General features: G+C 36.6%; 3 protein-coding genes across 5 annotated transcripts in view; 2 read left to right on the plus strand and 1 right to left on the minus strand.

The window, feature by feature from the left end:
* The first annotated feature begins 660 nt into the window (after positions 1-660).
* a (arc) overlaps positions 661-27,218 on the plus strand; it is a 73,359-nt gene continuing 46,801 nt past the window's right edge. The window contains exon 1 of one of the 3 annotated variants that reach the window (XM_036374544.2): positions 661-687. The gene's annotated coding sequence lies outside the window, so the exon portion shown is untranslated. Of the gene's footprint in view, positions 688-14,739; positions 15,594-27,218 lie in introns of those variants that run through there. The other 2 variants (XM_070107902.1, XM_070107901.1) reach the window with 2 other exon arrangements.
* Positions 10,385-11,006, minus strand: LOC106623473 (uncharacterized). The gene is made up of 3 exons (XM_014243008.3): positions 10,809-11,006; positions 10,557-10,738; positions 10,385-10,494 (listed from the first exon to the last, which is right to left on the minus strand). Exons 1-3 carry the CDS (start codon positions 10,852-10,854, stop codon positions 10,432-10,434), a joined length of 291 nt encoding a protein of 96 aa, XP_014098483.1. The 5' UTR covers positions 10,855-11,006; the 3' UTR covers positions 10,385-10,431.
* On the plus strand, positions 23,996-25,107 carry LOC106623472 (uncharacterized). Its single transcript, XM_014243007.3, has one exon. It carries the CDS (start codon positions 24,042-24,044, stop codon positions 24,999-25,001), a length of 960 nt encoding a protein of 319 aa, XP_014098482.2. The 5' UTR covers positions 23,996-24,041; the 3' UTR covers positions 25,002-25,107.

Consider the following 27,218-nt stretch of genomic DNA (forward strand, 5'->3'; position numbering starts at 1 on the left):
GTTTTAACAAAATCAGCCGGCTAAAAATGACAAAAAGGTGCACGCAAGTGGTTGCGGACAAATGACAGACAAAGTGACGTTTCGCTGATAAGAAATTGTGTATGATTTAGCCGAAAATAAAATCATACAAAAAACAAAAAAAAAAACTAAAATTATATAAAAAATTTTTTTTTCAAAGTTGAAAAATTAACTAAGTGCATGTGTGTGTGCCTGAATTAAGCAGTAGACTCGGTGGAAGTGACAAGCGAGCAAAAGGTGCTGACTTGAAGATTCTCGCGTTGGGCACAACAATAAAGCGTGTAAAGCGGCGCAGCGTAATAAACAAATTGAGCTGATAGCTGCTTGAACAACAACAACAAAAAATCGACTGTGCAAAGCAATTCATAGACGCTGATGAGCTGCTAATTGAAAGTGATAAAATGTGTAATCGGTGTAAAATATGACAGAAAACTGCATAAAAGTGTAATTTCATTTAAATCGCAAGCAACTCGTGTGTTTGTGTGATGTTTTTAATTGTTTAGCGGTCATACGTCAAGGTGAAAAGTATTAAAGTGGTTGAGAAATTCATTAAGTGATTTGAGAGATATTTTTGTTTGGTGGACCAGTGTTGGTAAACATTTATTGACAACAACATTTTGCAACAAAGTGATTGTGTTGCCGTCTCAACAGCAACAGCAACAATTAGAGGTAAATATTTCTACAGATCAATTTTGTTATACTCAAACTGGATCATTGGCTCTTGGCCCAAATGCCAACAACATTACTTTCATACATAATTAAATGCCTTAATTAATGTGACTAATTGCAACATAAAACTGTAAATGTAAACAAAGAGAACTGAAGTGCAGCAACAACCACAACAACCACCTGTGTGTGCTTGATGCATATAAATTTATAGCCGTGAGCATGTCTAAAGGCCCCTAATATGAGCAAATCGGCCGCATTTGCTCACGTGCATTGAAGCGTCACAGACGCAGTCCACTGCTCTGCCGCCGCCAGATACTTGAAGTAATCTTTAGGCGCTTTACCTTTTAACCAGCTCGTCTGTGTCTCGAGCCATCTTTTAGCCATGGCTTAAAAGCGTGCGTGCGGTCGGTTTCACGTTCTGGCGCTGTTGTCGAGGCTATTGGCCGCTTTGGTAATGGCGATGATGATTTGCTTTGATTTTCTGATTTTTGTTTTTCTCGACATAGTTCTTTCGCTTTGAGTTTCATTTTTACTGCTTTACTTTTTATTGCAAATTATTTCATTTTCGCTTCCTCTATCAACACACCGCAGCGGCGCGCCGAATTATTGCGCTTATTTGGCACGAAATTAGTCAGCCAATTAGTTTTTGGTGGTTAGAATATGTTGCGTGAAATGTAAAATGTGAGCTGTGATTTATTGCAAAAAAACAAAAAAAAAATCGGTTTATGTTTTAGATATACCTGTATGTATATGTATATATGAATTGTCTATGTAAAAGTGACTTTGTGGCTTGCGAAGCACATGAAGCTGAGTACAGACTTTTAAATTTCGAAAGAACTATGCGGCTTAAGCTCAAATATCAGTCTACTTATTTCTGAGCATACTTATGTACATACATATGTATATTGTTCATATGTAGCTATTGCGATTTTTTTACCGTCCGTCATGGGAAAAATTATTCTACATTTAAATAGACCTCCCCACAGAGCAAAGGCATTAAGTATTTTAAAGTTTAAGCAAAATAAAAATAATAAAAAACGAGAAAAAGCGTTAACTTCGGTTGCACCGAAGCTGGAATACCCGAAACGATGTTTTCATACAAGAACTTGATGTTGATCGTTCAGGTTGTATGACAGCTATATCCATATCAATCATCTAGAAAATTCAGATATTGTAGCGTTGTCTTAGAAACTAATATACAGTATTACAAATTTCGTGGAGCTATCTTGTTAAGTAAAAAAGTTTTCTAGTTTATATGACAGCTATATGCTATAGGGGTACGATATCGGCGATTCCGAGATATGAGCGGCTTTTTGTGAAGACAAAAACGTGTTCAAAATTTAAGATCGAATTCTCAAAAACTGAGAAACTAATTCGGGTATATACAATGTGGTTGATATTTTTTGGCTTTCGAACTTTGTCATTTCTACAGAATATATTTGTAAAGTATGTTAATATATAGTATATTTTTCCTTAAACCAAATATATATAAAATGCACTTTTTCGAAATTCGAAATTTTTCAGTCGTTTGTGAGCACCCATTTTAAAGAGAGACCATTGCCTGTCGAAATTGCCACGTATGAGCAGATCGATATGTTTAGAAAATTTACTTGGTTGGAAAAGTTCTGCGATTATGGCCAGTTTCTTATAGTATACTTTTTTTAAGCTTTTTATAAGTTTTTTTTTTTTTACATTTTTTTTGAGGCATAAGCACCAACAATCGACAGTCATAATCATATTTGCTGGTGTAATGATCAGTTTAGTCATTATTGCCTTTCGGAACGAGTGTCAGCGTAAAGTTGGCTATGTTTTCAAGTAATTTCCGCATTTGCCATATACATATTTATATGTATAAGCAAATAAGGTTATATTTGGTGAAAACTTCTGGTGTGATAAAACAACTGGTGGCATTAATTCGCAATTTGATTTTGCATGAATTTCAATCAATCAACTTGATTGTTACTTTCATTATTGACGCTTTGAATCAGTTTCTAACAAATATTTATTTCTATAATTTGAACAATTAATGTTGGCATGCAAGAGTACTTATCTACCCTTCAAAAACTATGTTTCGACACATGACTGTAAAGCTGTCGCAAAAAGTCAAACTTATAGTCGCCACAACGCATAAATAATTTAGTCAATTCGCATTTATTGACTTTGTAAACACGCGCATGTGTCATATCTAATGACAGCTCATCGCTTGCATACCCTATCTGTCATATATTAAATAATATTTGCACAAAAAAGTGAGAGAAAACCGTCAGGTGCCAAAAAAATATTTGATTCGCGATAGATAATGGAACTAGCCATTTCGATAGGTATTGACTATATAGATTATAAATTAGAATTTGTACAAATATTACAAAATTTGGCAGATAGAGTACTAGCGGTCGCTAATGCAAGCAAACATAAAACTCTGTTCAGTCTTTAAGCGAAGTCTACTACCTTTGCATATGTATGTATCTATAGTTCCAAAGTCAGTAAATATTTGTATGCATGTTTTGAGATTAAAGTATCGAAAAGCATGTATATTTGCAACAAGTGCAACATGTGCTGCACTAATTTCGCACAAGCTTTAAGGCGCACTAATACATACATATTTGTATTAACACTTTTCTACCAACTATAGTGTAAGTGTAACACATGTCTGCATGCCAACGTAGGCGTTGAGCAAGTCTATGTACATAAATATATGTACATATGTTGGTATGTGCTCACAAGTATTATATTTTTGTTCATATAACTAAATATGGGCTTAAGAAACTTTTATTTTTCAACACAACATGCTTGTGAACTCAAGTGACCAGCTGTTAGCCAAATGCTACTGGTTGTACACACATACATACATACACAGATATATATATGCGTACAAGTCCAAAGCTATTTGGTTGCTTAAATTCTTTGCTTGATTGCTTTTCATTCGCTTCAATTCACATTTAATGCTGTTATTGCTCGCAATTAAGCGAATTTACCGTAAACGTCGGCTACGCGCTGTCTTTAATTTAAGCCACTTGAAGATATTTTAAGCAGCGCTACCGCTCCAAAACTCTTAACGCACATCTGTATGTGTGTTTGTATGTTAAAACTACATATATACAGCAACATTATAATTAAATTGCGCCACTTTTACTGTCAACAACGGGCAGTTGACGAACTATAAACGCAGAAATACATACTTACATACATACATGCATATGTGTAGTTTGCTATGCATTTTTTGGAAAGTTAAAAAGTTGTTATTGTACAATATTTACCGCTTCACTTGTGTCGTTTGTGAAAGACCTACTAGTTTAGCGTCAAAACCTTGCTGCATATTTTCGAAATTTTTTTAAAAAATTTCAATTTTCAATTATTTAATTTAATTTACTTAGAAGCTTTTTACTACACTTTGGCAATACTTTATTGCATTTGCTTTAAAAATACAACAGTTATAGGTGAAAGTGTGCGAAGGTAAGATTTTTCTAGTTTTTGCATTATGTGTATTTTTTATTAATTTTTGTATATGATTCACTTTCGTGCAAATAAGTTTGTTATTGTACAAGCGTGCAGCTTTCAAGTGCCACAAATTTCATGTAAATATAAGCATTTTTTGAAATTTTACAGCAATTTGAACCAACGGTTGCTGTTTAACCTTGCTTTGGTTTTCAAACTTTTCTTGTAAAGCAAAATTTTGAAAATTATTTTAAATACAAACATGCAAATGTGCATATATGTATGTTATGGCAATACCAAATTAATATAGTCGTATTGAAGTCACAAAATTTTAGCAACTTTTATATCCTGAACAGGTTGAATTAAGTTTGCCACTAAGTTTGCAATGTTCATTAGGAAACCTTGGAGACCCTAAAAACTATATATGATATACCATACATATGGTAATGAGATATGATGAGATATGGCTCTGAAATTTTGATTTTGCACTTTTCGCTCCAAGCAGCTGCTCTTATGCCGGAATCGCCGATATCGCACCGCTATAGCATATAGCTGCCATACAAACTGAACGATCAAAATCAAGTTTTTGTATGAAAAACTTTTTTATTCGACAAGCTATCTTCACAAAATTTGGTATCGATTATTGTACTAGGCAATGCTACAATTTCCGAGAAAATTGTTGAGATAGGCTTACTTAAGCATATAGCTGCCATATAAAGTGACCCACCAAAAACATGTTCGTTTATGGAAACTTTTTTGTTTGTAAATGGGTATGAACTTACAAATATATGCACATTTGTTCTGCAAATCCAATACGCTTCTAAATTTTACATACTCTATAGTGTTTTTAAATTATATACATATACATATGTATGTTGCATTTTCTTGGCAGTTTATAATTATTTTAAATAGTGGAACGTGTTCTCCTGCGTTCACCTGTGGCTGAGCTCTATTAGCGTAATAGCCTTATAGCGCAGTTGCGGCACCGATTAATTGTTCTAAAATTCTAATTAAGAAATATATGAGGCAACAACAAACACATATTTCATATACCACACACATGCATACATATATTATGTTCTCTTGGGCAACATTTATTTATTTGCCGCAGCGAATTTTCGCCAACCTGTTTCATAGCGCACACACACATACACACCAACGAGCCAGTGACTTACCAGCAAAAAACGAATATTTATGTGTAAAAAATTATTAATCTATGCGCTTGGCAAATTGTCAAGCCAACAGGTGTACAGCGCACCGCCACACACTGTCACTTCAATTCGGTGTGCGCCGCCACCAACACTCTGACGGACTTCGACGCAATGATTATTGTCTTTAGTTTTCTTTTATTCGCGTCAATATTTGCGTTCGCCATTCTTGCGCGCTTGCTGCACATACATACATACTTACTTACATGTAGGTGCTTGTGTGTGGCTGTGCTTTTGCACACTTTGTTGCTGTGCAAATTTGCCACCAAAGTGTTGGTGTCAAAGTGCTCAACGATGGCGATCACAGCGTCAAAAGTGGCGGCTGCGGCGAATGACTTTGTAACTTTTGTATTTACTGTATGCACACACTCATACATATGTACAATTTTAGCCACAAAGCCAGCGCATTTTCATGCAGTTTTTTCAGTTTTTTTCTGCAGCGCGCAACTTTTTGCCATGGCTATATTTTATAAGCGGTTTCTTGCTGACTGCTGCACTTGTCGTTCACATATTTGTCAGCTTTAGCGACAATTAAGTGTTACACATATACACAGCTAAACTATATATTATGTATAAAGCTGATTCTGCTATAGTTAGTTTCATTGCGAATCTGTGTGTGTGTGTGTGTATGTAGTTGATTGGTGGCTGACGGTCTGTCGCTTGGCTTTTCCGTCTGTCTTTGCCAAGTCAGCTTCTTGTGGCGGCATAACCTTGTACGATTTTAATGACATTAGATCGCTCAGTTGCGATTATTGAAGTTTATGGTCTCGCCACTTAATTCATTTACTCATTTAATCGCCCATTCATTTGCTCTTGTATAGTTTCATATAGTTCGCAGATTTCATTTATATTTATTATTATCATAATGCCCTTTTGCTTTTCGCTACTGTTGTAATTGCCTGTTTATGTCTGTTTTAATTTCATATGGCAATAATTACATTTAAGTATTATTTATAAGTATATTTTTATTCTATATATATGTAGGTATGTGTGTATCTCTTTTATCGTATCATGCAACAATTAAAAATAGTAAAAAAAGCCATAATTTCAAAGCGATTAAATTTAGTCTTTTTATTTTATTTAATGCTCGCGCTTCAACTTATTTCCGCTATTCGCATGAGCGCAGTTGGAAAGCCGATAAAATCGATTCATTCATGGCAGAATATTATATGCCGCTCAAGCGACAATGTTGCTATTTGTTGCATGTATGTATGTATATTAGGATATTATATGTAAATATGTATATACAGCGTGTAACTTACAAAACTGTATGAGGAAGGCTTAAATGATTTATTGAAATTTTTGAGGCATCAACAAGTATACCCTTCATTACGCCATTTCTTATAGCACTAAAGTATAGTATATATAAAAAAATCTTTATCTTGATTTTGATCGGTCTCTTATCAAATGAGCAGCTTTTTGGGCAGAAAAGGACGTGTGCAAAATTTCAGATCGATATCACAAACTGAATTATCAAATTTTGGTTAGAAATATACTAGTCTAGAACTAGTAAAAAATAGACAATTTTAGTTCTAGATCTCACTGCAGTGTATATAAATATGTAATTGCAATCTGTTTTTTTTTAATCTACAAAAGAGGTAAAAAAATTACAGTAATATATTTTCACTTGCTGTAAGATCTCTCAAGTAAGATTCTGTGCCACTTTTAACCCAATTTACTGCTTATCAATTTCTTTTGAAAACAATTATCAAAACAAAAGCAGCGAGCGATTATCGTAAAAAACATTCGTCTGCAGTCACCCGCTTTGGCGCCGCCGCTCTTCTGCTGAGTCTACGCTGAAAATCTCGGCGCGTTCCAGGAAACATAATAAAGCTAAATTGAATGAAAATTATGACAGTCGCAAACTGGAAGCTGAATGCAAACAAAATGAACAGCATTAAGTACTTGTCACGTGCAGTTAGCAGTAACATGTCACAAGATAGTGAAACAACAACAAAACAGCGAAATATGTTAAACTCACAAACACTAACAAAATGTCAGCACGTAAAATAAAAAACAAGTACTATAATATATAGCGGTATAACCTATAGCTTGAACAAACAAATAAAAGCATGTTGCAGCAACTAAAAAGTTGTAAATGAAAAACCCGAAACTAAGAAAGATTATGCTAACTGCAACAACTTCAGGAGAACTTGTCAGAAATCGGTATGAAAGCACAAATGTGGCAGATGAAAAATGAAGGTATTGTGCAGACATGACCACTCACACACACACACACACACAAAATTACATAAACAAATCAGTTCGTATGTATGTGTGTGTGTGTGGCGCATGAGCCCAGTTAATGGGAGCAAACAGCAGCAGTATGACAGCTGCCATAAAGAAGAAAGCATTAAACATACTCGTAAATGATGTGGAGCACACAAAATGTTGCAAGCGAAATAGTGGCGCTGAATGGCTGATAGAATGACGGTAGACCAAGCAAAAGCACGCATACAGACAGCGGCGCATGTGTGTGTGTGTGTTGCACTTATTCATGCAGGCAAGTGCTTAAGCAATAAATAACATTTAACTAATGCAGGTCAACTAATGGAGAAATAAAACTCACACACAACAACAACAACATTAGAAAAATCATAAAAATCATAAATAAAGAGAAAATGTGCTTAAAAACTTGGTTTTGTGGCAGAAAACATCATCAAATCGCTAGTAAATTGTGTCGAATCGAATTTGCGTAAAAACTGCATATGTAGCACAGAAAATAAAAAGCGATTATGTAATCATAAAATAGTTGAATGATAATAGAGAAATGTATGCACAAAGGTATACATAGTTCAAAACATGTGAGATAATCGTAACTGGATTGGGATGTATGGCAAGCGCACGGTGAAGCAAAACAAATCTTCTTCATGGAGAAAAAACGAAGCTAAAGTAATAAAATACAAAAAAAAAGCATTAAAGTTGCAGCTGCTATAGCGAAGTGCACCATTCCTTGCCATTTATAACTCCTAAATCATATACGGAAATGAAAAAATAAACGATGGGTCTGAGAAGTTCTCATAGCTACCATATCAACTGTGCGATGCTCGAGTTTATATAACAAAAATGCGAAGGGCAGAATGTACATATAACGTTTAGTGCTTACAACAACAACACATCTATGTATAATTAATGTAGCAGTTTCAGTAGATGAGAAGCAACGCTGAAACTAGCGTCAGTAAAGTTTTTAAATTTGTATTTTCGAGCAGTCTTCGGCATTCAAGTTTTAAAAAAGCTAGAACTTCTGCTAGGCTGTCCAATTTAGCCTTGTTCATGCTAAACTACGTCAATGTTATTTTTCTACAATAATAAAATATTTTCGAAGGTTTCCTGTTACAGCATCAAAGCTTACGTCCAGCGATAACTTCTCTAAAAAATATGGGTATTTTTGGAAAATTCAAGGAATGAGCAAGAGTTTAGTTATATTGTTAAAATACTTTTAATGAGTTGGATGAATTGGTAGCTCTGTACTCCATAAGGACTGTGAAACTCAATATCGCTTAAAAACTTGTTCAACTATATTTGATACCTTAAAATGCTTTATAAACACTAAACACATTGTTAAAACCCAAATTATGGTTATTTTGGATGCTTCAGCAATTGTTTTTCTAAAATGCTCAACTGGGATGACTGTAAGGCATAAAAGATGCTCTCCCGTCAGCCGGCAGCGCGCGTAAATAACTGCGACAGAGCAAATAGAGCGCACAGGTGAATTATTTGATTGAATGGATGATGGCAAGCCTACATAATCAGCTACAAGACATGCATACATATGAGCATACAATCAAATACAAATAAAAATACAAATACTATCAGCTGTCTTCTATAACAATTGCTGCTTGCAAGCGCACTGTGACCACAATAGCGGCCGGTTGTAACCCACATACCCGAAAGTATGGCAATATTTCAGACAACAACCATTCGACCAGGCTCAGTTGATTATCGCTATTATTATGCAAATTGCGCTTACACAGCTGAACAAACTGGGTCGACACCAATTCTAACAACTTTTTTTTCTACTTAGGCTGCCTAGGCACCCACGTTTGTGTGTATGTGTGTGTGTGTATGGTGGTGTAGTTAATCAAGCGCTTTAGACCGCATTAAATCACTCGCGATCACACAAATAGCAACAAAACGCAATGGGAAAGCGGAATTAGGTACAACATAGATATTTAGGTGGGTTAGTGGGCAGGTTGGTGCGCTCGTTTTGACCAAAAAATGCCACTTAACTGATAAGCCGTGAAAGACGTGCACTTCCGTGTCGCATGACGCGAGGCCGCTACCTATTTGTGTTCTCAGCCGACACTCGCTTGCAATTGCAACAAGCTATCAATGCTGCTGCTCACTGCGGAGTTTGGTGTCTGGTATAATTTCAATTTCGAACTTTTCCCCACTTTTTATTTGCACCTTTTTTGTTTCGATGCACCTCGGAATTCGTTCCGCATTTTTCCGCTTCACTGCCAGAGTGGCACAGTGGCGCATGACTTGAATGGAAATCCAGATTTCGATGAATGTGAAACGGGTTGAGGTGTGGCGAGTGGCGCTCGAGCTTTACAAATATTGGCTGACTAATGAAGGCTGCTAAGCGTCGAAAAGTGGAGTAAAACGTGAGCTGACTTTTCGTCTAATTTTCAAACAAATTTTTCCATTTCCTTCGTCATAACGCGACTGCGCTATTTTGAATAAGAAATATGTTCAGCGTGGCAGGTGATTTGTGACCAACATTTTTCTCACAATTCACACAATGTTTGCTACACTTATTTTTGTGGTCCGTGAATGAGTTGAGGTTTCTTGCATTTCTCCAATTTCGCTTTGTGGAAAGTGCATGGCGACTAATCAGCTGAGGTTTAACGCTAACCTAACCACTTTGTGCTTATTTTTTAAATGGATTTTTGTGGAAAAAGCGCAGCAAAGCTTAGCGCCGCGTTGCTTAGATGACAGCGAGTGAATGCGTACTAATTATATGCTATAAGTTTCATATAACGAACTATACGCGGGAGTCATTCAAAAAATTTAAAAAAATAAATAAGAACGAAGAAAGTAAACAGTCAGAATTAAAAATCTTCGATTTATCATTTAATTATCGCATGATTTGCACACTTCAAAGGCATCTATCATACACAGGCACCTTGTAGTTCCAGTTAATGGCCTCATCCGTGAAATGCTACAAGTAAATTGGTGTGTGATTAGCGGCTGCAGCCCCACTCTAGGATCACTTTAGCTTACCATATATATTGATGAAATCAACGAGATAATGCCAACGGTGAGCACAGCTGTATTCTTTAGATTTCTACGGTTGTAATGCTCCTGCCAATCGCCCTCCGGTTGCGGCAAGTCATTCATGGTGCTGTGTAGTCCACCGCCGGCGAAGGGTGAACTTGGCGCCTTGCTGGCGTTGCGTAGCGTCGCTAATGACATTAAGGGAAGATAAGTGGCGAGTTTTATCGCGATTTTTCTGTAGCTTGACAGTAAACTTACCCCCACGCAGCGCCTTACTGACTTTCAGCAAATGCTTGGCGAGCATTTTTTAATTTTGCTTTCAATTTTCTGAAATTTCTTATTATATGCTATGACTTTTAGTATTTGAAAGTATTTTTTTCAAACTTTTATTTTTTATGTAGTTTTTGTGTTATTAGAAACTCAAAATATGCTTGAGCGCGCAAGATTTTTTTTCTAAATTATTAAAGTTAGTTCGATCAAATTTCAAAAGGCAATGTCAAAACCAACTGAGTTCAGAAAAGTTTTTGGCTGCAAAGTGTTTTTAGGTTAGGTTTTTGAAAACATTATTATTGCTAGTTTTAGCTTTCGAAGTGAATTCTATGAATTTAGCATATATTATTCCCTTATAAAATCACTTTTCATAATTCTTTAGTTACAGGAACTCACTACAAAGTAATCTATACTGAAAGTACTAGTCTTTAAGTGAAATAAACCTACTAGATGGTTCTGAGAGAGGCTGCTAGCTAGTTAAATAACTCCTTGGGCATGAAGTTATGGCTGGGATTTAAAATAGCACTCTCTGAATTCGGTTGAACTGTGAGGTCGAAAATGTGAGTGAGCTCATAGAGGAGGTTATCCAAGAATATATATATAAAATATATATATAGCTGCCGCTGACTTATGGAGCCCCGTTTCAACTCTAAATTCGGGAGATGATATTCCAAATTGAGCCGTTTGTGTATGATTTGAGTTCTTATACACCTATCTAAGCTATATTCTTATTGGGTTTACACCTGAAATTCGAGATTTATATTATTTTTCCAAAAGTAAACAAGTCTAAATATATGTTTGTGGAAATGAAAAATGTTGTTGCTTTAACCCAATTATTATTTAAACAAAAATAGTTATTTGACTATAAAAATTACGCCGCTAAGCAAATGAGTAAGCAAGTACTGCTAAGTAGCTTTGCTGGCATCTTCTGTGCCTTTTATGCATTTATGTCAGCATTAAATTGAATATCTAGTTAAAAAGGCATAAATCTCTTATAAAAAAAAATTATCTTATCAATTAGAACGCATCTACTAAAAGCCGAAATGCAATAAAGCATAACTGTAACATAGACGCTCAGCGCAGCTTCCGCAAACATAACAAAACAAGCACGCAACTACGGCACATATGTACATATACATATGTATACATACTACACATATTTACATAAGTACAAATATATTGCAGCGGTAGTTGCGACGACTCACTGTGATGCTGCTGCCGCAGGTGCTACAGCTGCTACACTGCACTTGTTGCAAGCAGGCGACGCAACTTTGTTACCACTGCGCCTCATCTGTTCGTGGGTTAGCCCATGAGACAAGCGCATTGTTTATGTTCAAGCATTTTGTTTGACTTGGCGTTAGTATTTAGTACAGTTAAGGTGATTTATACCTACTGCTGCAAGCGCATTCAAATACAACAAACACACAAAGTTATATACATATACCATACATATTTACATATATGGTATATATCGCTCACGACTGTACGTGGGCACTGCGGTGTATTTTTACGGTTATTTTATGATTATATTTACTGCTCGACGTATAGCTGTTAACTCCAAGCTGCAGCAAAGTTCTATAAATGCATTTGTTGTTATGCTAATATTTGCATGTCGCATTACACATTTCTTCTATATTATTGTAATTTTGTTGCTGTTGTAATTCCTTAGTGCGCATAAAAACATTTATGTTTGCTGACTGCGCCTCGAAATGTTAATAATATTTCTACTGTAGAAATCTGTACATGTTTTTTATGTCTTTCCAATCGTGCCTTGTTCCCGTTATACTTTTAATTTTTATTTATTTACTTGCGACTTTAACGCTCTAAGCCGATAATTGGTGATACCATAAAAATGCGTTATTATTATTGCTTTTTATTTGGTGACCAATGTGAGAAGCACGCGCTCGCTGTTATGCTCATAACATAACTGTTTGTACTCTAAGCTTGTATGTATGTATGTATATGTGCATGGGCCACCGCTTAGCATGTCGTCCAGCCGCTTGTTGTTACTTCCTCAAAACGCTTAACATACACTAGTTTATAGGTGTTGGCTGCAATCAGGCGTTAAACTTAAGAATTTATGTTGTTTTGTGTTGCTTATGCCATCAGATACCTAGTAATGTGTATTTACGAGTATACATACATATGTAATGATATTTATAGTATCTCTGCAGGCTAAGTAGTTATTTCTTTATAAAAATTGATAATATGCATGTGTGCAGACCGCGAGACTATAGAACAGTTAATGAAGACATTTTCAATGATATTTCGTTGCGTGTTCCAAAGAATTGCAAATACGTTAGATGTCGCTGAAAGCAAGTTATTCAAAAAGGCCTTGTCTACTTCTGCGGGCAAGCAAGACCTTTTAGAAACTGATAAATAATTTGTATATTATAGAAAAGTTTGAGAAAGAGGCGGCTCTGATAGCAAGAACGGTTAATGTATATAAGTATATTTAATTGAGGTTTGCAAAAACATCTGTAAATTTTTGTGGCACATGCTGATTTTTGCTGTAATTGTATTAAATTTTTGCTCAGCGTTTCGAATTCATGACCATACATAAATTCGCATATAATTCTCTGGTCTTCTCTTGGTATACCCAAATTTAAGGCATTAAAGGCATCTCATGACTAGCGTGAATAACGGTAATCATTACTAACTTGGTATTTTGTATAGATTTTCAGCATATTGTGGTATATTTTTAGGCGAATCAGCTTTTTTCGTTAATTTTCACTCGTTGCGTAGAAACTATATGAACTTCTCAAATGTTTTATGTATTAATAACTGATGCTTTTACTTCTTGGCGTTGAAAGACTAAAATTTAGAACTGAACAAGTTTACTAAGTTGAGATAGGTTGCAATTTGCTATATATGATATAGACGATATTTAATATGGAAATTTTTGAACTAAGCGTAGTCTGCATACATATACCAGTACAATCAGTAAGCTCCGTATGTGAACTCCAGCAGATATATTTTTGCATGGAGTCATAATATTTTCAAGCCATCGCGGTAAACATGCCAAATGCCGCACAAAACGCTTATACGCTTATGTATGCGTGTGTATATGTAAGTGTGGGCATGTATGCGTAATGCGTGCGTGTGTGCGCGAAAGAGCGAAATGTGCAATCGCGTTAAATTTAATATTCGCCAAAGAGGAAATGGCTCATTGCGACCACAATGACACCACTAATAGTTGCAACAACAGCCGCAACGCCTGCATTAAATAGCAAAGAACAAGAACAACAATACCCATTCTAATGACGAACACAAGTCAGTCAAACGGACTAAATTACAAATTGCAATCGTTGTAATAGAATCTTAAATGTCATTAAATGCAATTGTGGCAAAATATTGTGGGGTTGCATGTGTGCAACAATCAACATCTAGCCGCTATTTGCCGTTGTTATTGTTGTTCTGGATGTGCTCGCTGTTGTTGATGCCGCCGTTTGTTGATTCACTACGCGTAAATATTTGTTGTTATCAAGCAAGGCGTCGCGAAGGCGTCTAAACGCTGTGGAATGCTTTGTGGGCAATTGTTGCCACACAAAGCACGGCATTGTTGCGCGCCTGCCACAGACGGCACAACAACCACAGTAACAATAACAACAACAAAAGCAATATTAATATAAGCAACACTTAAGCGAGGCGGACAGCAAATGAAATAATAAACGCATTGTTAACGGTGCATTGGGGCGGCAGCGGCCGCGACCGCAAATGAGCAAATTACAAGGAAAGCGTTGAGAAATGCGAGAAATGATGATGCTGCCGCTGCTGCTTAACCCATTTTAAATTGAACATTTCTTTTATGTTTTGCTCAAATACTTTTTCTACGCCGCGTTGCAACGCTTCACTGCATGCCATACTAATGTGGACCGTTGTCTGCTGTCTCTGCTCTTTCTTTGCAGTGCAAAATTATTTTCGCTTGCGTAAATCACAACTTGCAACATTCACGCAGCGTGGCGCAGCTGGTCGCAACGACGTGCGCCGCTCACCACCGTACACCGCGCTGGTCTGTCGAGCAGACAGCGTGCTAGTCAGCCATTCAATTTGCAACAGAGTTCAGCACAGTGCGCGGCAGTTCGTCGCAGTTGATGCGTTGCAAGTCACTTTTCAAATCAATTAAACGCATTGCGAGCGGCAAATATAGCGGCAACAGCGAAGCACTGAAGCGATAGTCGGTCAGCGCGACCAATCTCCGAGCGAAGTCGCAAAAGTGTGACAGCAACAACACAACAACAACAACCGAATGCATCAGTATATGAGCAGCGGTGGCAGTTGGTTGATGCGCGCCAGGCACACAGTGTTGGCAGTTGTTGCAACCAAATGAATCACAGCACATATTGTTTGTGCCGGCTAAGCGGAGCTTATCATTAATCAAATTAGCAGCGGCAACAATAGCAGCAACAACAGACCTTAAGTGGCTGTGCAAAGCGACAGTGGCCAAGTCAACAAACCTCTGTGCGGCGCATTAAGCAAAGAAGGGGCAGGCAGCGTAAACAATCGTTGTGAAAGAAGAACACTTGTTCGTTGCGAAGTTTTAGATTATCACAAACGGATTGCTTTTCAGCGTTAATTGTGTTGTATTTGCGATTTTCATCAGGCAAATGGTTAGTGGAAATATTTAATGGTGTTAAAACGAGATTAGTTTCTGTGCAATCAAAGTGATTTTTAAGTGAGTTGTTGCTGTAAACGAATTTCAGTCAGACGTGCAACCGCTGTGTACGGTTATGTTAACATATGCGAATCTTGTGTATGAACCTCAATTTAACGGTAAGTGAATGCATGTCGTTTTTGTTGTTAATTGCTTTTAAGAAAACATTCGTTTTTCTTGATCTCTTGAGTCCATGTAGTGGATTATTGTTATTTATCATAAACCATCGAGCTTTTCATAAAGTTTATACGAACTTATATTCGAAGAGCATTAAACAGGGTTGCCTATCCCCTGCTGTATGTAGTATAAAGCTGCGGTCCCAGTTAATATTTGAATAATTACACTTTTTTGGATTCTGTAATAAAGCTGTTACACCGTAAAAAGCTTAAAAGTTCTTCTATATTCTATAATTTCTCAATGGTTTCTAATTTCATTTCTTTCTTGAGCACTTTTAGTGATCTACTTAGCACTTAGACCTTTGAACACAATCGCTTTACCTTTTCTCTTTTGATAACTTTTAATTATCATCTTGGTCTAAGTAAGGTCTAAGTAATTAAACATTTGTTTATAATTAATAGTTTTGTCAACTTAATACATGTTCGAATGATAATGAGATTTTGTAAGCTTTTAACCACGAACTAAAAAGCTGTGGCCATAAATCAATACGAAGCAGTGCCCGAAGCTTAAAATCTTGCGTGAAACTTAAGACAGTTTATGTGCTCGTTAAAATGAAAGTGATTCACTGTCATTTATGTGCTCACATAAATGTGGTATGATCATGAGATTAAAACACCTGTCTAGTATGGCAATCGTGGTACGAAAAAGACAACGTAACTGTGAAAAGTTTGTCGGTGTGAGTGCACATGCGTTTTAGCCATTTGGAGTCACAAATCGCCGCGCTAGCATTAAGAAAAGTTTTCGAAATCGAAAGTTGACATTTGTTCGCGAAATAAAAATGAAAAGTATTTAAAAATGAAACAACAAAAATAGTTTACCGCAGCACAAGCAGCCCATGAACTTAATTTGCGCACTTTAGCAGCAGTCGTACGTAGCGAATTTAAAGCGGTGACATCGCAGAGATGAGTTGACATCTCTTGAGCAATGGGATTTCCAAAGGCAAAATAAATTCATATTAGCTTACCTTGGTTTTTTTTTTGATAGCTTTGCTTTTACCTATGCAAATTAATGCAGTTTTCATCCTTCGCTTTCGCTATTCTTTTTCACAGCTTAAGGGATGTGCACTTGAAGCGATCTTCTTTGTTTGTCAGCTAAGATCTATATAAATATTGACAGTTCGCTTTGGTGCTTGGATTGTCGCACCTTTTTCGACTTCAAGTGCGTATGTATACATTGGATAAACCGCGCAAGACAGGCTTGAGAAGTCTTAAATAGTGTGCGACGAGCTACGACTACGATCGATATGAGAATTTTGTATATGTAACCTATATTTTACTTATATGGGTGGGTCGTTAAATCACTTCAATTGAACGGAAGGACATTTTTTCAGCTCCTACAAAAGTTTCAACATTTCGAAAGCTTTTTTTGAACGAATATTCTCCACACTACAATTAAAAGGTAATATCTGCAGTTTAAAGGGATCTTTGTAAGCTGATGTGATCGTTTCAGTTGATGGCAAAAATAAAGTCACTCGTTTTCAAGACTCAGCTTCTCTTCATTACACTAAGTATTAAGATTGCATTCAAACCTTAAATTAACCTTTCACAGCAAGTATTTGATCTTCATAACTAATACAAATTTGATTTTGATCTCTTCTGATATTTACCGCTATTCGGAAGTGTTCAAATCGAACTCTTGCATAACAATATATAAGTAAGTTTCCTTTCTTTCATAATTTTAATGGAAATCCACCAGCTGGACTGTCCACCAGGGCAAAGTTGCTTTGTTATAGGTTCCTTTTAGCTGCGGCCAAAAGTTAAACGTCGAATGCTTGCACTTCTGTACTGCGCAACTTATAAACTAAAGCGTGAGTTGAACCAAAAATCATTAAAAAAATAAAAAAATATACAAAAAAATAAAGGAGAAATAAATTAATATTTTAACAAACTATAAAATCGCAACTCATAAGAGTGAAATTGCGAAATCTTTTACGACCGTGTCGTTGCGGCGCATTCGACTATTCGACTATTTCGTAATAGCTTTATGTACTAAATAGATTAAAGTTATAATAAAATGTACCGTGAAACGACTTTTCATACCTCGGATAATTGCACGAATTCGCACGCACCAACGAAGTTATTATAAAATTTTGTTGTAGTCGCTTCTGCGTTTGGCGTTTGGCCGCGGCGGTCTGCCGCGACTGCTGCATTGCTGGCTGTTTGTTGTGTACTGCATTTAACTACCGCTAATCCTACTGACTAACGGCTTCCGCATCTGTTGCAGATGATCTTTGCCGCTTGTGTGTGCGCCTACCGCGCTCTTCTTCTTGTTTTGCCGCTACTTATTCTAGAACTCTTTCAAATTTAACAACTAATTTTCTCGACATCTAGTGTTATTCACACTTTTATCGCTTTGTTATGGCATGCGCGTATTTTGCTCCAGCTGTACCATGAAGCAGCTGGAACATTTCCGCACTTTGACGCCACAGTGGGACACAAGCGCGCCTATCTACCTGCGCTGTGTTTGTATTTGCACTTATCTGCGAATAGTTTACTAAAACGTCCGTGTAGAAGCATATCTGGCAGATACACTTGTTCGATAGGTCCGCAATGCATGCTCTCATGTTTGTACGTCCGTCGGTTGGCACTGTCACCGTCACCGTCGCAGCCACCAGCCAACGCGTTTAGTGGCAACTAATGATGCTTGTTACGGTTGCGCCACCGCACCTCCTTTGCGAGCATAGCTTCAGCTTGTATTGCTCGTTTTATGCTTTCTCTTCCCGCTTGCAGTCTGCACCTTCTGCGCGCGCTGCTTTTTTTCTGTTTGCCGTCGTCTACCTTGTTGCGACAATTCTAATTGCAAGTCAAATAGACGCGTCGAGTTGTCATGACGATAAGCGACACAAGCTCAGTGCCGTCAACGCGTGTTGCACTACATACGCGCGCATATCTTCTCAGTGGTATCTATGGAGCTGGAAAATAGATTTTGTGCAAATTGTTAGTTTCGCGCGCCCGCGATTCAGTCACTTTTCAAGCAATCCATCAGCAGTTAGCTGGTTTTCTTCTTTTTATTTTTTTGTTGTTGTTTACGATTTCATTATCTTCTGCTCGTATCTTTATATATTTACGCTGTTCTTTGCCTGTAATATTTGTTGTCATTTTGCGTGTTCATTTGTTGACTAAAGATCAATGACACAACAAGTCTCATGGCGTTTGTCGCGTTCCAAGTATTTTCCACCATTTTCACCTAACATTTATGAGCAAGATAAAAATGTGTGCCGCGTTGTGCTTCAGCGACATTTTAAAGTGCTGGTAATCGTATCGCGAGTTCAATACTCCTGTTCAATTATTCACAGTTAGTTCTCAAGCAGTTCGCATACCTTCAATGAGACTGCGATATCTTCGAAATAGCAGTCCCCATAAAAATTGTCCTACATGGTCCGACTAAAAAGAATCAGTACTCTTAAAAACTTGGTTTTGCCTACGGTGATTAGAAGCTTTCATTTCAAAAACCATTCAGCCTACTTATGAAAGTTTTATGACAGTTTGTAGTATGTTTACCGAGTACATTTTACAATATAAAATATGTGTTAGAGCTTTTAGAGCCTATATGGTTTCTATGATATCGTTTTTGCTTGTCAATAAAAGCTTGCTCCACGAGCTTTCACATACATGGAAGCTTTTTTACGTTTCAGTATTTACTGCCATTATCTCAACGGTCATTAATCACAATAAAAAGTAAAAACAACCAGCCATGTGGAAGTGAGTAATTGCTAACAGTAGAAGACAATCGATAGTCGCTGAGCGCTGCCACTTTCAATGTCAATGGCACATGTGGCTTCATACGGAACTTAATGTCTATGTACATATTTGATTTTTTAATTGATTCAATTGTCGCATTACAGTTTTCGTGCAGAGATGAACTGGAAAGAGTTCACTAAATAAATATATTATTGACTAAGTCCACATATTTTTCCCACACACCGCAGACATCATGTGACCGCTGCTTCCATAGATTTAGCGCTTCCAATTCACTTTCGCCACACACTTTTAAAGCCTGAAATATTTCATTTCTTGTCCAAACTGCTTTTTTGCCGCTTATGACTGTTTTTCTTCACTGCTCTCTTTAAGCGCTGCACTTGCATTTAAAAGCATATTAAAGAGGCGAAATGGTGGGGAAAAAGTAGTGGGAAAATGACTGCCGAACTGTTCAAGTACGAACGTAATAAAAAAAAACTATTAACCAATTTCTTGTGTACGAAATAACGCGGTGCGGAAAAATAAGGCGCACGCACGCGCGGTTCAACCCATTGGCTGAAATTAGCAAGTTACGGAAGGAAAAATCTAAAAATATTATTTAAAAGTAAAAATTGCTTGTACTTGAGGCATTAAAAATATATAGCAAAAATGTGTGTCGCATCTGGCAATAAGAATATCTTATTGAAGCGGTAAAAGAAAGCAATGAAAACATAAAATTATTTATGAAGATTTGCGAAAGTAGCAGAAACGCGCTTCAAAACTCACACAAATTCTAAACACAATTAACTCTGCCAGCAGCACAGAAAATAACAATTAACCGACAATAATAAAAGCCATAAAAGTGAATATAAAAATAAAGAAAGCAACGAACAGCTAGAACAAGTCCGGTTGCCGCTTTCCACAACTCAACTCAAAACGTTTTGTTTACACGAAAGAATTATTGAATCAAATTAAGAACGAATGCGAACGCGAACTCATTTAGCGCGCAGATGAAGTTGGCCAACACCAGCTGGTGGCAAACATCGCTGAGCAACTGCGCAAAGTGGGCAATCAAAAGCGGCTGCTTGAACAGTACCAGTAGGTCAGGCGCGCGGAAACAAACGTGGCGTATGTGTGTGTGCCAATTAGGAAAGTTGCAAAATAAAAATAAAAACGCTGACGGTGAAAATTTGAAAGATTAAAGAAAACGTAATATCAATTCTTACACACACATAGCAGGCTTTCATGCAACACCAGCAAAGCTACGTGCGAGTGAATTGGCGCAAAGTTGAGAAACTGCGATATTCAATGAAAAACAAATTGAATTGTAGCGCACAAGGATCAATCAAATGCGCAGCAGCGCAGAAATGAGCAAAAAATGATAACAGCTGTCGAAATGGTAGCGCCGGTGTCGAGCGCTGGAACGCAGACAGCAGCGCGCTTTAATCGGGCAATCGCTGTTGAAAGCGCGCTCAAACATACAGCTAATATAATCGATTCGTTCGGGCAGATTTCATTAGTCGCTTAATGCGAAAGCAGATGCGCATGCGGACGTGCAGCTATCGCACGTGAATGTCACTACATTTGCATGGAATGTGTGTGTGTGTGTCTCAGTGGCGTGTAGAAATTGTCTGTAGTTCATGTTATTCATTTATTCGCTTAGCTTATTACTACCGCCGCGCAGCTATACAGGCGTGCTTTGTCAGCTTCTTCCGCTTGCCGCTGCCAATTGCTTGACTTACAAATAGCGGCGCGCTGTCAGTCGGCCAGCCGGCCGGTAGCAGAAATATTACTATTGTTAATAATGTTTTATTTTCAATTTCCAGCGCACGTTTTCAACTTCTTGGCCTTTTTCCGCATAATTTCCATATTTTGCTGATTCATTTCCTTCTCTCTTTTAAACAATTCAATGAAATGATGGGTACATTTTCTTCGATTTTGCTTTATTGACATTCTACGGTGTTTGGATTTACGAAGGTGATGTGATTCCTATGTACATATGTGTAACTTTAAAGCGGTACTTATAAGAAAAGTAAAAATGTGCTTACTAAAAGCAAAATTTTTAATTTTCTAAGAAATTCGTTTCAGAATATTATAATTTCATATAATTCATAAAAATTTTGTGCGATAAGAAATAGTCTATATTTTTCTCTTTTAAAACTTATGTAATTCAATGTGTTTGGCTAAGCCTTTTCGAGCTTTGCAAAGTGTATGCTTTTCAGCCGAGTGGCATAGACAAAGCTCTGCTCAGATAAGCCTGCTCTTAAGTTACAATGACGCCGCCAATACTGTTGCGTTCCGGAACCTAATATATTTCTCTCTTCTCTGTTCAATTCTCAATTTTTATGGTTAAGCTCCTGTTATCCCACACTCTTCTCTCAATGTTACCAGTTATGCATGATCTGCAGGCCTGCTAGGAAGATACCAAGGTAGCAAGTGGAGTAAAAACCTATCCAATTTCTTTGCTCATTCTACAGATTCTTTGATATACGAAAAGCTCCATTATATTCTGTCTAATTCCCAAATTTATTTTATTGTTCGCTATTATCCAAGTTTATTAATTTAGAACACTATATTTAGGATCCCAACTCTAAAAATATGTTATTTTGTAATACATTTTATTTTTTTATTTTTCTAGATTTTGAGTAGCAATCAATTCCGTCGCATCATTTTCTTAGCCTTAAGCCTTTTCATTGAGCGTACTCTTCAAAATTCAACCCATTTTTCTTCTTTCCTGCCTTTCGCATTTCACCTTTTATTTCTACTTAATAACGGCAAATCGCCACATAACTGTTGGTTATTAAAAATTCACTCATTTCGTACATTGAAAATCATTAAAGCGCCGCACCGCTGCATGCCGCACTGGAGGCTATCGGCTGTTGTTGCAGCAGCAGCAATGTTCTAAAAATGGTCTCGTATGTTTTGCTGTAAATATATGTGTGTATGTGTATGTGTGGGCATTTGTAAGGAAAGTGTCCGCCTGCTGCCACAGCCACGTCCAAACATTTATTGCCGCCCTCTGCTGCCTGTCGGGCATTTGGCGCGTGTGTGGCCTCCTCAAGCACACATACCAAGGAGTAAAGTGGCTAGCGTATGTGTGTGCATGCATTGCGGCGCTCATCAAAATTTTGTTGGCCATTATTAATTCCTTCGGTCAACCTTGGCAGTGAGTTGGCTACCGCTTTCTTAGGCGTGCAACACACATGCAACTTGCGAGCAGATCCGGCCCGCGGCACACTTTTCACTCTCCTCTTTGTCTCGATAATAAATTGAATTATTTATTAAGAACATTTCGTGCTTCCTTTCTTCGGGAGTAGCGTTGTTTGTACCATGGTAGGCTGTGCCCCAATATATGTGAAATTATTTTCGGTAAGACGATGCCTTGGCGATTTATCTTGAGTTTTATTTACGTTTTTTTTTTTGTAATTTTAATGCTGCATCTTTCACCCAAGACTACTCGGTTTTACAAAACCAATTGCATGTAATAAAGTAATTAAATCATGACAATGAAATTTGTTTTGTTGCAAGATTGATTGTGTGGTCCTCTTATGGCTTAACAAATTTTAGTGATATTTTTTCAAATTGATGGATCACGTTGATCTTGTAATTTAATGCGGTTGAAAAATTGGAAAATTGCGAAAAAAGCGGTGTGGCAACATTGATTCAGCGTTGGCTAAACAATTGTGTGCATTTAAGTACAAATTTATTTCAATGAAAGGAGACTTTTTATAAAGAAAATATTCACTTATATTTCAGTAATTGAGGTAAGGGGAATCACCATAAGAACCCTCTTCAAATATCCATGGCATAACTTTGTTTTTATAACATGAATTATATAACCCATATTCTCAAAAGAATTGCCACTTGTATGACAATTTAATAACAAATTAATAGATTAGATAAGCTAACAAGTAAAAATATACCATCAACGGAAGCACTTAACTTAGAGCTGTCTTTTCAGTACATAACCTTCAAGATAAATCTGTGTTGATATTAATATCGTATGGAATTTCCACTTCTTTAAGCTTCTGTTTATATTGCTATACACCCTTAAGTTATGTTAAGAGCTCCAAACTTCCTCCTAAAAATCTGAAATAGTACACAAATCTATACCTAGATACAATTATCTACCGTCAAGCAGTGTCTAAACGTTAAAAATAAAACAGCTGTTCAGAAAAGGTTCGAAACTTGGCTCAAATCGAGACATATACCATAGGCGGTGGAGCTCTTTGCATTAACTGAAAAACTTTTCGTAGCATAGTATTACTTTTAAAAAATATATAAACTTAATGATTATGGGTAAAAAATTGCAATTACAAAACCACCTGTTAAACGCTCAAATCGAAATATCGTTCTATTATTCAAATGAGGTTGCATCACTTAATGTGTTTATCTAGAGTGTTGCTCTAATTACTTTTTATTTGCATACCTTAGAATATAAGTGCGCATTTCACTACTGAAATTTTGTCTAAGGCTTTCCCTAGTTACTGATACGCTCTTAGTAGGTGCGGAAGCTTCACATTTCAATTACTGTCGAATAAACAACTTCTATTTGCACACACTTAAATCCAGCACAATCAACAATTACTTGCTATCAATATTTGTGCGCAATCAGCTCAATTGATAAGTGAGAATTCTCTCAGCGCGCAACACCAATAAATACCCGTCGTCGGTGCTTCAATTAAAACAGTTCAATTACAAATATCGAAAGCAATGCTGAGCAAAGTGTGCGCAACGTTTCTTATTATAGCGGCAATTTTGTACCAGGCAGCAGCGGCGAATTTGCCGGAGCCGCAGGATGCGCCGAACTCACCAGATGCGGTGAACGCGCCAAATGCGCCAGAGGATCGCGCCAGCGATATCGATGAGCGCGCTTTGAATTTTCTAAATGTGAACAACTGGAATGAGAACGCCATCGATAACCGATATAATGGCGAAGATGCGAACGCTTTAGCCTACGCTTTGAATAAAATCTACACGGGTACTGCTGCGTCCTACAAGAAGATGGTCAAGTTGCAATTGTATTTGTTCCAGAAATTCGACAATGCCGGCGATGTCAATGATAAATATACATTCAATGTGGCATACTACTTTCTGAATATCAAAAAGGACCAATACTACTCCAGTTTAACCAACGCCTTGAAGCGCAGATTGACCGAGTACATAAGCTATCTGCCACCTTCACTCGACTTTCTCTTCTTCCAGCCAAACTTCTGCTTATTGAATCGCAAATATTTGAATTACATTTATGCCACCGAAAATGCCATTGATGCCCAACGTGACTATATTTTCGTTTTTAAAAACGACATCAACAATGTGTATAAACGCGCGTGGACAACAAAAGTTACCGACGTGTCCACCAATCGGCAGACGAAATTGAAATTCGCGCTCAAGCACAACGCGTCGAAACGCTTTGCATATTTGGAGCGCAACAGTTATAGAGGCGAGGCTAATATGGTGACTGCTTGGCACTCCAGCTTCCAGCAACCCTCCAATGCCGACTGGAATGTCGCACTCTACCAAAATCAGCTGATATTTACACAGAATGGACGCCTCATCTGTGCCGGCGATTCGCTTTACGATAACAACCGACGCTACGTATTTGGGCTGGGCGGAAATGGAAATGGCAACGACGCACCAGAATGCCAGTGGTATGCCAAGGAATGCCCATGAGGAAAGAGTGATTAAAATGTTTACATCGTAAGGAAGTGGGAAATGTACAAATGTAACTTTTGGCGGTAAAAGACAAAGCTGAATAAAATTTAATTAAAAATGCAAATTCATTTCATTCACCTTTTAAAACACATCTGCCGTAATTATTGGCTTTTATTTTCTCCTGGTGAAATAATTTAAATGGTGGATTTTCAAAGGTGCGCCAATTTTTAAATGGAAACTATTTCTGTAGTAAATCAAATAACGGTATTTTTTGTACTCACTGAAAATTTACTGTTTGAGTTTGTATGTAAAATTAAGTTATCGGACAAGCATCTACGTTTTGGTTAGTTAACTGCGCACTTTGAACGCCGTTTTAAAATCTTTCGATTTCGATTGATTTTCAATTTGCTTTTGCCACATGCACAACTCGCTGCAACTTAAAAACATACATACATTTGTGTGTATCAGTCTTCAACGATCACTGCCGCACTTCTGTGCATTATTTCTAACAATTAGCACCTATTGAGATTTTTTAAATGTTGTTATTAACCATTTTGCACTAGCAAGCTATGAGTGCATAGAGTGGTGTTTCTTCAGTCATATATTTCAGCATAATGGTGTTGATTTTCACAATCTTGTATAATTTAGCGATTAGCCAGAGGGCAAGATATGAAAATTTCAACACATAAAATCAATTAAAAATGTTGAAAACCTTTTATTTTCAAAGAGCTTTATGAAATATTTTAACATATGTATATGCCTATAATAAATATTATTTTTTTTTTGAAAGTTGGTTGTTAATAATATAATGAATTTTTTGCATATGTGTAGAAAAATCAAAACAAAAAACCAAAGGCCGGCAATATATTGAGCTGAGATTAAATAATGACACTATAAATTTTTAAAATATTTTTTACTGCAAAGAAAACTGCTCTTTTGTACACGGAATATATAATTAAAAAAAAAAATTTTCTTAAAATTATGAGACTTTAAGCAGTTAAATTACTTTTTTAGTACTATCAAAAACTGTGCCCAGGTAGACGGAATATATAATTTCAAGAAAAGTTCCATAAAAGAATTAAGTCGTTAAATCACATTTTATTATTTACAAAAACTGTTCCTAGGCACGCCGAATATATAATTTGAAGAAAAGATACATAAAATAATGTCGCTATATACCTTTGAAAAATTTTTTACTACAAAAAACCAACTGTTCCGAGGCGCATTAAATATTTTATTTGAAAAAAAAGTTCCGTAAAAGATTGAGATTTTAAGTTTTTCAAAAAAATTATTGCTTGTTGTGACCAGAATTATGCAAAATACTAAATTAAATTGCTACTACATATCTAGGGAATACCAGATTTCTTGCTATATTGCTACTTATTTCTTTATATATTATTTTTTAAATATTTTTTACTATGCCTCCAACTATAAAGCGTTAACACCGGTGGTGGCTTCCTAAGCGCAGCTATTGCGTAAGCAAACATAAAGAGGTGTTCCCACAAGGTTCATGCAACTAAAATGTGTGCTAAAACGTTTAACTGCACTTTTGTTGTTTACTGTTTATTTTCACCCAATTATTACATAAACGTAAACTGTGTGTAGGCCTTTCCTCTACTAACACGAAGCCCTCTCCCACATAAGCGCCACAGCGGCTAAGCGAAAAAGTGTGAACAAATTGACTGCAAACTACCGTCGCTTCTCCCAAGTGGCGGCGCTTAAAATTGTGCATCTCCATTAGTGGTGTGGCTCATGGCGTTTCATGTGTATATAATGAACAAAACAATTATTGCTTTGCAAGATTACTCTGCTTGCTATGATGATTACTCAGCAATTGTTGGTAGTAAATTTTGGTGTGGTTGTTATTGCAAGTGTTGGCGTCATTTCAATATGAATATGTGGCATATGTGTTGGTGTAGGTGTCAGCATGTGAGTGCCATCATAATACGCCACCACTGTTTGGTAATGCTAATGTTTATGGTAATTACTTTCTATTTCTATAATTAATAAGGAAAACGAAATGTGTGAATGAGCAAAGGAATGCGCGTGAATTTCATTTAGTTTCAGCTTTCATATAAACAATATAACATATTTAAGTAATTGCTTTTACTTAACTTTCTGGGATTACCTCTGTTTGAATAAAGCTATAATTGCAATTTAATGAACTGAGAGATACTCGTACATATATATTATATATATATTTTATATGTAATATATTTTCATATGTAATATATT

This window comes from Bactrocera oleae, chromosome 4 (genome assembly GCF_042242935.1).
Source record: "Bactrocera oleae isolate idBacOlea1 chromosome 4, idBacOlea1, whole genome shotgun sequence".
Classification (NCBI taxonomy): Eukaryota; Metazoa; Arthropoda; class Insecta; order Diptera; family Tephritidae; genus Bactrocera; species Bactrocera oleae.

What these genes read in the sequence shown, in the direction of transcription:
- LOC106623473 (XM_014243008.3), bottom strand. Translation starts at nt 10,854, where the DNA reads ATGCTCGCCAAGCATTTGCTGAAAGTCAGTAAGGCGCTGCGTGGGG. An exon ending in CAGTAAGGCGCTGCGTGGGG is followed by an intron (nt 10,739 to 10,808) that starts GTAAGTTTACTG and finishes TAATGTCATTAG; the next exon opens with CGACGCTACGCAACGCCAGC. An exon ending in TGATTTCATCAATATATATG is followed by an intron (nt 10,495 to 10,556) that starts GTAAGCTAAAGT and finishes ATTTACTTGTAG; the next exon opens with CATTTCACGGATGAGGCCAT.
- LOC106623472 (XM_014243007.3), top strand. Translation starts at nt 24,042, where the DNA reads ATGCTGAGCAAAGTGTGCGCAACGTTTCTTATTATAGCGGCAATTTTG.